The sequence below is a fragment of the Bos grunniens genome, chromosome 23 (genome assembly GCF_055505025.1).
Source record: "Bos grunniens cultivar Pamir isolate PY7600 chromosome 23, Bosgru_T2T1.0, whole genome shotgun sequence".
Taxonomy (NCBI): Eukaryota; Metazoa; Chordata; class Mammalia; order Artiodactyla; family Bovidae; genus Bos; species Bos grunniens.
In genome coordinates, this window is record NC_141187.1 from 22169325 (window position 1) to 22179176 (window position 9852).

General features: G+C 38.8%; 1 protein-coding gene across 1 annotated transcript; it reads right to left on the reverse strand.

Annotated features, from left to right (window-relative positions):
* Positions 1 to 6757: 6757 nt before the first annotated feature.
* On the reverse strand, positions 6758 to 9613 carry LOC147346919 (patched domain-containing protein 4). The gene has a single exon (XM_086370729.1). It carries the CDS (start codon positions 9494 to 9496, stop codon positions 7964 to 7966), a length of 1533 nt encoding a protein of 510 aa, XP_086226855.1. The 5' UTR covers positions 9497 to 9613; the 3' UTR covers positions 6758 to 7963.
* Between the last annotated feature and the right edge of the window lie 239 nt (positions 9614 to 9852).

Here is a 9852-nt window from a genome sequence, read left to right on the forward strand (position 1 = left end):
AGATAAATTTTGATGACAGACCCTGGAGACTTTTGAAGACTTACATGGAAATTCTTGCTTCTTAGTGAGGTTTAAAAACTGGGCATTCAGGCAGTTCCTGATTTTGAAGATATGCTGGAATGAGAATACAACTTAGGAAATATACATATTTTTTTTTTGACATTGACGTTTTTGTTCAGAATTCTTTTTTAAACTTTCCTCAGTAAGGAGCTTTAGTTTTAGAGTCCAAGATACAGAATTACAGAGAAGAGAGCTTTAAATGGCTTATTAGTTTTTTTGCACTATTTTAGAAGTGATAAGTGAGGTTGTTTTCATGAACAACAGGTGGTAAGAATCTATATGTCACAGAATATTAAACAAAAGAATGTTCTTACAGAGAAATATGTCTGAAAATGCTGGTTTGCCATTAGATAAGTATCTAGATAAGACATTAGAGTCTCACAATTTCACACTTTCTATCATTATCCTTTATTTTGTTACAGAAATTAGCATTTGATTAGCTAGGATTCAGAGCAAGTGGGTTTTTGTTTTAGGAAAAGAAAGGAAATAAAAGTCCTCAACGTTAACTCTCATTCCTACAAATTGTCTATGCATGAGTGGAGAGTGTTTCTTACGAACAGTTTTCTCTTCACTGATTCTAATGTTTCCAGAAGTGACTTCTGTTTCAGAACTCCAATTTAGCTAAAAATAATAGTAATGGCATCTAGTGAAAAAGAAAACCCAAGCGCAGTGCCAAATACTGGCAACTTCATCTCTTTCTGTTTGCTTAGGGCAAACAAATAAGAGTTTTCCCTCCATGGATAAGAAGTGCACTTGGATTTTTTACTGAAGATTCCACAGATTATTTGATTGTGCACTCACTATGTGGACCACTGCCTCATAGGCAATGTCAGGTTGCTCTCTTTCTGAATCACGTTTTGAGATGTCTGCAGAGAGATACCAGACAACAGTCCTGAGAGATTTCATATAAATGAATATTAGTAATCAGAATGCACAAGTAGAACTGCACGTAGGGTATCCCTTTCACATTTAGTCTAGTCTAAATTTACAAAGGAAAAGAGCATCAAGAAGAGCTGACAAATAATATTGCTTTGTGGCTTTAACACATTGCCATTTAATCAAAGGTTGCCTGCCATTTTGTCTTTTAGTACCCTTTTGAGGTAGCTTGGAGAGATCGCTGCCCTTTTCAACTGAGACAGATTTCCTATTTAAGAGCAAGAAAATCTATTGCTGAAAAATATGCATAATTAATGGGGAAGTATAATAAAATTGTTGCTTAAACTCTGCCAAAACTTTAAGATAACTTGCACTGGTGAGTTTAAAGTCTAATTTATCAGCATCTAGCACATTTTATGTTTGAGAAAAAAAGGTGCCAGAATTTCCTGACTCTCCCTCAAAAGAGATGCCACATACCACAGCAGAGCATATAGGAATATGGCAGTTTGGTTTTCTTCCAGCTTTCTTGTGTCTACCAATAACCAGTGAACCAAACAGAATGATGGAAGGTATTACAATTTCAGTTTCCAGGGAGAGATTCTGTTGACTGTTTTACATGAAATAACCTAGATGTTCCCCACAACATATTGCAGGTTGGCTGTACAAAAATGCAAGTTAATAAATTTATACAAGACTGAAAGGTACCACATTTATAATAATCTTCCCTTGTCCCTTACTGATGGCAGTCTTTCTAGCTCCTCCTAGGATATTCTTCAGTGAAATTGTCCAAAGCATTAAAGTTCTTATTTCTCCACTGGTTTGACAGAGCCCTTCGTGTAATGCTCTAATGACTATGCAAATAGAGGGAAGTGAAGCCATGCTATACTGTCTGGCCATGCCATTAGCAATATGGGAAATCAGAACACAGTGACATGTGACTTCTCAAGACCCCAGTTCAGAAACGTACAAACATGCGACATGGAGCAGGAACCACACGTAACCAGTAGGTGTTCTTATCTTTTTGTTTCTGAAGTTTCCTTCTGATTTTTAAGACTTCATAAATAGTATGACCCATAAGAACTTTCTTAGGGAAAACTTCAGCTGGGAAAAATAGTAGGGACTGACTTTACATAATTTATAAAAGTGAAAATTAGTAATAATTTTTAATAAATACTTTGTTATATTAAAAAAAATCTCTAGCTTTTAGAGCTTCACAATTGAAGGAGTAAGCCCATTTGATCTTGACAACATCTTTAGAGCTGCAGAAGATATTTGATATTATCTGTAGACTAGTCAGCTATACTATTCCAGTATCTGATTTTTTAACCCTATATACTTCTCTTTTTTGGGCTTCCCTGATGGCTCAGTGAGTAAAACATCCACCTGCAATGAGGATCTTCCTGGGTCAGAAAGATCCCCTGGAGAAGGAAATGGCAACCTACTGCAGTATTTTTGCCTGGGAAATCCCATGGACAGAGGAACCTGGTGGGCTACGATCCAAAGTGTCCCAAAGAGTCAGACCCAACTAAATACACATGCATGTGCTTTCTCTTTGAATCATTTTCCATATCATGAGAAAAGCAAGGAACTTCTCTACCAGCAACAGAGAGGCCCTAATTGAGTACAGAGAAAATGTCAAAAAAATATTCATTATATGTCAAAGATGTACAAAGTCAGAGCAATACCAACAGCCTGCCCAGATAATGCTTATCTGGGTACTAACTGGAAGCTTGTCTCCAAGGAGACAGGCTAGTATCCCACTTTCATTCACAAAATGATCTATGGTTCTGATTCATGCTTGGAAATTCAGGAGCACTTTACCTGCAAAGGTCAGGTTATGAATCTGACAAATGAGAAGGCAATCTTCAAATGGAGTTTGTTGGCATTTGTTCAATTTTGCTAGCAGTTAAGAATCTATAGTTTTGAGGCACCATGCAGTTCTCTGTGCTATATCTTAAACTGTAAAATATATGGAATTTTCCCACCTGTTCTCTGCCCAGTGTATAGACATCTTAATTTTTAAGCATGAGAGATTATTTCTCAATATCCTTTCAATCTTATTTCAGTTGCTGCCTGATCTAGTTCCACAACACTTCAAGCACAGAACAACATCCTCGCCCTTCCAACTAAAACGTGATGGTGGATCAAACCTTGGCCATTTAGTTTAGAAATCAAAGCAATTTGCTGTTGTGATATCTATATATAGTCCCTCCTGTGCGGAACCTGATGCAAACAGGCTTTTTGTCCTCATTCATGATTTCACTGCTCTCATTTGGTAAATATATTTGCTGTCATAATTCTGAAGACAAACCAGTAGAAAAATATTTAGCTCATTTCCCCTCTCTACAACCTTTTGGCAGATCACTGCTTAAAAGATTGGGATAAATGCCTGCACCACAGTGATGATGCTGAGTTTTATATTTAGATTGAAGATGGGGAGATTTCAAGGGCATGCCAATTCAGTGCTGGATAGGTTTTGAGTCAGTGTCATAAAATTTGTCACCATTTTTTTTGTTGTTGTTTGTAAGACAGAAAAAGCAAGAAGTGTCTTTGCTTTGTTTTTAAAGGGAATGAAAGTGCTCCTAAGTCTATTTTGGTATAAATGACAGTTTTCAGGCTCACATTTGAAAGGATTATCAGTACCATTTGCAAACATCAACAAAATAGACTGAACAGAAGGATTCCTCTAGAAAGAGGTCAAGGGAATGACTGAGTTCCCCAGTTTACCGGAGACAACACCTAAATTCCATTCTCAAGGCATGACATGGTTCACTTTGAGATTAGCAAACACAGGACACTAAGGTGTGCTTAATCACTGACTAACATAAAATCTGCTGTGTCCTTTACCTGGAAGCCAGATGTACTCTCCAGGATTTTCCAGAGGACATTCTAGAAGAGGTTGCTGCCATTGACACCCAGGGAGGGCAGTTTTTAAACTGTTCCTCCTGGGATGGAAATTTCTATGAATTTTAGGTCCTTGGGACCAGAACCTACAAGGCATTTATGAATAGGTGATAGAATTTTACTAAAAGTTGCAATAACCATGAAAATAGTGTCTTTAAAAGTCTGTGTACTATTAGTAACAATGCATGCATAGTGCTAGGCATTCATAACTACTTGGTCATAAAAATATATGACTGTAATTATAATATTTACAGTCAACTTATAAAAAATACATGTAATTCTGAATGGCAATAGTTAATCCCTAGCTCTAACCACAAGCCTAGGAGGATCAGCTTGTTATGGGAAAGTGCAATGGGTAATTACAAAATGGACAAAGCTTTCATCCTCTTGAATTCAACAATCAAGAATGGCTATTAGGGCATCACAGGAGCTTCATTTATCATAATTCTTCTTCTAATCTCACAAGGTAAAACCAAAAAGTCCGTGGAAATAAATAGGAATAAAATGGGAAAGGAACACTCACATGATACAGCCACAGTGGAGGATAATTCTTTCATAGAATATTCGTGCACAACCTTCAAAGAGGTTCACTGGTCCCTGAAAGAATTCATGGGATGACATTTAAGTATACTTTTCATTTAAAAAACTTGTGCAAGGTCTAAGTTGGCATATGATTATCTTTAACGAATAAGAGGGAAAGAATCTGTTAGCCAAATCTCTTTTCTATCATTTAGGTGAGTACCTCTTTGAAGCTTTAGTAACCATCATGGAGAGTGCAGCTCTTACAGTTCTCTCTAATTCATATTTAAATTCCAGTGGGAGGAAACAAATCCACATTCCAGTTTAAATTCAGAAAGGGTTTGGACTTTGGTTTTTGAGGCTTTAAAATTCTCTCACTTTAAGGGAAAAACCATGTTTCAGCAAAATAAAATATTCTACACATCTGAGATATTTCCCATAGCTTTCTTCTTTTCTAGGACTCGATAGGTCATCTTCTAGAAGTAGAAAAGTTCCTAATTTGAACACCATCAATATTTCATAAATGGACTAAGGACAGTGGGAGTAAACTCGAAAAACTTGAAGAGTTGCACACCAGCTACTGATAACGGCAGAGATTTGGTGTCACTTGCAAATCATGATCTATTTTAGGATTCATCTTGGCATTCAGTGAATGGAATTCTTGGAAATGTCTGTTTCACAGTGAGGTTGGGAGGTCAGACGATGCTCAGTTACATTCTACATTCTTCCTAGACTTAAATAGCTTCCAAGGACTAAGTTAGGGCATTTTGTGTGGTATATTAACTCTTCCAGAACAAGAAATTCCATTTCAATAAATTATTGCTGCAGTTCACTAAAGAGTACCATGGTGTCCTGGAAAAGATAATGTCCCTTCCAAAATTCCACACCTCTAGTCACTTGAACGATGAGAAATCCATATTTTTCTTAGTCACTTTGATCCTTGAAGATCTAACCTAAAAAAGAACTGTTTTCCCTGTCCAAATAGAGACTGTCTCAATGATGGGGGCATGATATTAGAACTGCCCCAGTGGTGGGGTAGCTATACCACTATTCCCACATGCATTTGGCAACTGGCATGCTTGATCTTTTCTTTATAAACCAATCTGCCAATCTTCTTTGCATGTGGAATTGTCTAAGGTAATTAAGAAGAAAAAATGACTCAAATAAGCAAGCTTTTTTAAAAGTTGGTAAAGTAATGGAGTATGGCACAGTTTACAAAGCAATGGACTGATAGCTAATGGGATTTCTCAGCTGATGACCTCCCATCTTTTGAAAAGAATGTAAAACCAATCTTCACAAATGATGAGTCAACTGTGAAAGAAGAGTCCCGTCTCCTCCATCCAAACACTCAATGCCTCAAAAACTTCCCTTTCAGATATAAGACCAAGGTCTATAGGTCTGCTAGTGTCAAATACCAGTTCATCCTAGCAGAGCAGCTCAGGAGGCAAAAGGCTAGACTTATCTGCGATGTGACGTTACACATAATGTATGAACAATAATCTTATGTCATGGCAAGTATTTTCCATACTCCATCTATTGCTATTTTCCCCACATGAACACAATCGAGAAGACATGGATCATTTCCAATAGAAACCCAATAACCTCAAGGTAGGACGAAACAAACTCCCCATTTAATAAAATGAAATTTAGTTAAATGAAAAACATTTAACCGTAAAGAAAGAGTTCTCCTTTCCCTTAATATTCAGGTAAATCCTTCATTTGTAAAAGTATGCTCATTTGGTTGTTTCATTACTTCATTCAGCTACCAATTTCATTTTTTTAAAAAAACACTGAAATCAGAATAGAATGGTTTGCATCTCTTTTCTGAACCTGAGTCCAGAAGCTTTTTGTTTGTTTGTTAGAGATTTTAATATTCTAAATTCATTTAAATTATGCAACCAGAGTTGGTGCAGAGAGTAGTGCTCTTCCAGTTAAAAGAATTGACTAGCAGATTTTATGGTCATTGGACATTTGTGAAGTCCTACCTGAAAATTCACTGATTTTACAGCTTGACATGGGAAAAGGCATTTTCTAGTAATTTTCTGTGACAGGAAGCACAGCATTCATCCAAGGAAGCACCCAACAGATTGAGTCTATCTGCTGGGGAGCAGTTGTAAATTTTAATGCAATGAAAACATTTACCTCAGTACTTTTTTTGAGAGAGAATTCAGCAGCAGTTACAGTTACTATGTCACTCATGGAGAGCAACAATCACCCTAGGAGGCAGGCCAACCAACAAGCACTTTTCAGGTCACAAAAAAAAATGATATTGCGAGAAGCTACATAACAATACTGCAGTAGTTATAGAGACCACTACTGTGGTGACCATGGCCTGGGTTAATGTTCCAAATATTAATGCAAGGAACACACTAGACTTTATAGGATTAGAATATTTTTTTTTTTTAACACTAAGAACCAGTTGAGGGGACATGATGGGTGGCGATGGTTCATTTACTCTATTTCATTCTGCAACAACTTTCCGAGTTACGTTCACTTTCTCCTATGTTCATTACCTATATTCCAAGGCAGTATATTTTCACCATCTAAAATGAGAATACTGTAACCATGGAATACCTCGACTTTCTCTCTCTCTCTCACACACACACTTGTGCACCCTTATACACATTTGTATGGACAATACATGCTCATTTGCAGTGGGTGAGCTCCCTAAAAGCAGCTAAATCAGCCTTCCCAAATACAGAGAACCATTTTAAGCCAATAAAAAGCCATAGTAACTATTTAGCATTAACATGAGATTTGAAACCTTGCCCCCAGGGCAATGAATTCGAATGCCTTTTGTGTTTTTTTGCCAAGTCATCCAAAGCAAGAATCTCAAAGATTGACAACATGGTGTATGAATCTAATGGGCCCATATCTGTTTATTTTGCCTAGAGCACAGCTGAAAAATGCTCTTGCTGCTGCACCACTTGAGTTGATGTAGAGTGGCCATTAACATATCTAGATTTGGCTAAGGCTGATTGGACTCTCTAAAGAAAGCCCAGCCCACCTGCAAATGGGCACCTCCCTCCACACAGACATCGATGTACACTAAAGACAAATCTATGTATATGTATATATGCCATATATACATATATATGTACATGTAAAATGAGTCGGGAAGTCCTTTGGTTTAGACAGGATTAGACGTGTACTTCCCAAATGCATAGGTTTCCTTTGACCAACCTATTCAAAAAACAAATATGAAAAGTGCCACGGCAATTTTGACGTTTCTGAAGTCTTCTCTGCTATTTGGAGGCCCCCATCTTCTCTACTCCATCTCTCCTAAGCATTTTGTTTTTAAAAGTAGCTGTTCCTTTGGCCTTCTAACACTCCGTCGATTTGTCCGTTCCTTGGAAGAGCTCTTAAGATCACATCCAGAAACTTGTCTTTAGTGGAGAACAAGGTTTCAAAGAGCTTTTTACCCTTCTTTGAGTCCCTCTTGCCCCCCTGGAAGTGGACACCTTGACGTGTTATAAATAATTCACTCTTCATCTGACTTGCCTTGTTACCCCTGGCCAGCCCAAGCAGCTGAGGTCTGAGCTTTATCGGCCCTGCATCATTGTGCAATACTGGAAAAGAAAAATAATCCATTAGTCTACACCCTTCAGACGGTAGTGACGTGATCAGGGTTCTCTTGAATTTCTATGCATTCAATTTCCTCTCTCTCCTTTCGTTTGGCACGTTTCTTTTTCTTGTGGTGCTTTTTAGAAGGGGGGAAAAAGGTTAGGAACACAGGTAAGATAACAAAACAGTGCAGAAGTGTGCAACTCCCGGTGAGCAGCAAGCATTTGAACAGTGTGAAGGTCAGGTTCGAAGGCACAAATAGGAGGGGGACCAACCCAATAAGAAAAGAAGTAACATTTTGCAAAATGGCTGTCCCATGCTCTTGAAGGGAGCTTTTTATACATTGTGTTCGGGTGTGCTCAGTCGCTAGTACAAACGTGTAAAGCAGTGGTGCACAGTGGTCAATGGCAAAATTGAAAGTGTAGATAAGGCACAAGATAGAAATGCAATCCATGTCGACGTTCCATAGTGTCATTAAGCCCAGAACGCCCAGCTCAATTGAGGTGACGCTAAGAATTAGCCAGAAGTTTCCCAGAGGGTGGATCACTAGGAAAAAAGTCAGGATTAACACCAGGAGGACACCAAAGCCTGCAATCAGAACAGGCACGGTGACAGATAAGCTGTAATGGTCCATGAACACGAAGGAGGGGTTGAACACGATGAACCGGATGCTCTTTGACAAGGACAGAGGCCTCAACTTTTCCAGCACTTCTATGACTTCCTTCTGCTTGTCTCTGCTTGTCCGGGCCACCAGATACAAGCGAGAAGCAATGATGTTGCTTTCATCTCCTGCCTTGGAGAAGATGATATCGTTTCGAAAATGCTGGAATTCTGGCTTTTTTAAAAACGAACTTTGTAGGACACTAATAAAATCACTCTTGTTATTGGCACTGATGTTGCTCACTTTCAGGAACTGGTAATACTGCTCCACCCAGGACACTGCAGTGAACCCACTACAGAGTCTCCGAAGGTCCTCCTGGACACTGTTGTTCCAGTACTCGAGGGGCTCGTAGACGTAGAATCCTATCACAGGGCTGTAGTTGCTGAAATATTTCTGCTGAACCATGGCATAAGAAATGCTTGGGGAATCACTGGCTAGTAGATTGATGATGTTGGCTCCATCACTGATCTGCAAGCACCCCATGAAAGAGAAGGAGGCGTAGATGAGATAGAGGATGACCACAAATGGCTTCACATAGATATTGGTAATCCATTCATTGTAATGTTCACGGAGGAAGTGCTGAATAAAGTGGTGCTGGTAAGGGTTCGTCTCGTGATGGGATGTCTGTTGATGTCCATCACTCATCACTGTCTGGAACCACACAGGCTTGCGGTCCAGGTATTCTGCAGAAGGGATCTTACAGCAAAAGATGCTGTGGTAGCGGTTTTGCTCTAGTTGGCCAGCAAAGACCAGACAGGAGCCAAAGAAGGAGAAAATGTAGAAGTAGTTCAACAGGATGGAGACGCACATGTTCTGACAGAAGACCTTCACAGCCTCTATGTTGGTGAACGGGCTGGCACCCATGCCAAAGGTGATAAAGTACAGGGAGCTGGTCATGGTATAGGTCACCATCACGTCCGAATAAGCATCTGCTACCCTGTCTTTGAAGGGCAAATTCTCTTTGGTTCTCCGCCATCCAGATAGAAGCTCAAATACTCCTTTCGTTCCATGACCTAATTTAAAGAGAGAAGGAAAAGAACAATTGTTTTCATTGCTTCCTATGGTTCAAGTGGATTCTTTATAGCTTATCTATGCTAACCAGTATGTCACACTCTAATCTTCAAAGTGCTGTGATTCTCCTATCAAGGTCTCAAATTTCAGTTACATACCAGGATGTATTTGATTCATGTTTCTATTTTAGTCAAGTCCAAACTAATCGGTATTCTGGGAAAAAAGAATCATTTACTGTCTCTCCTATTAATTTGACA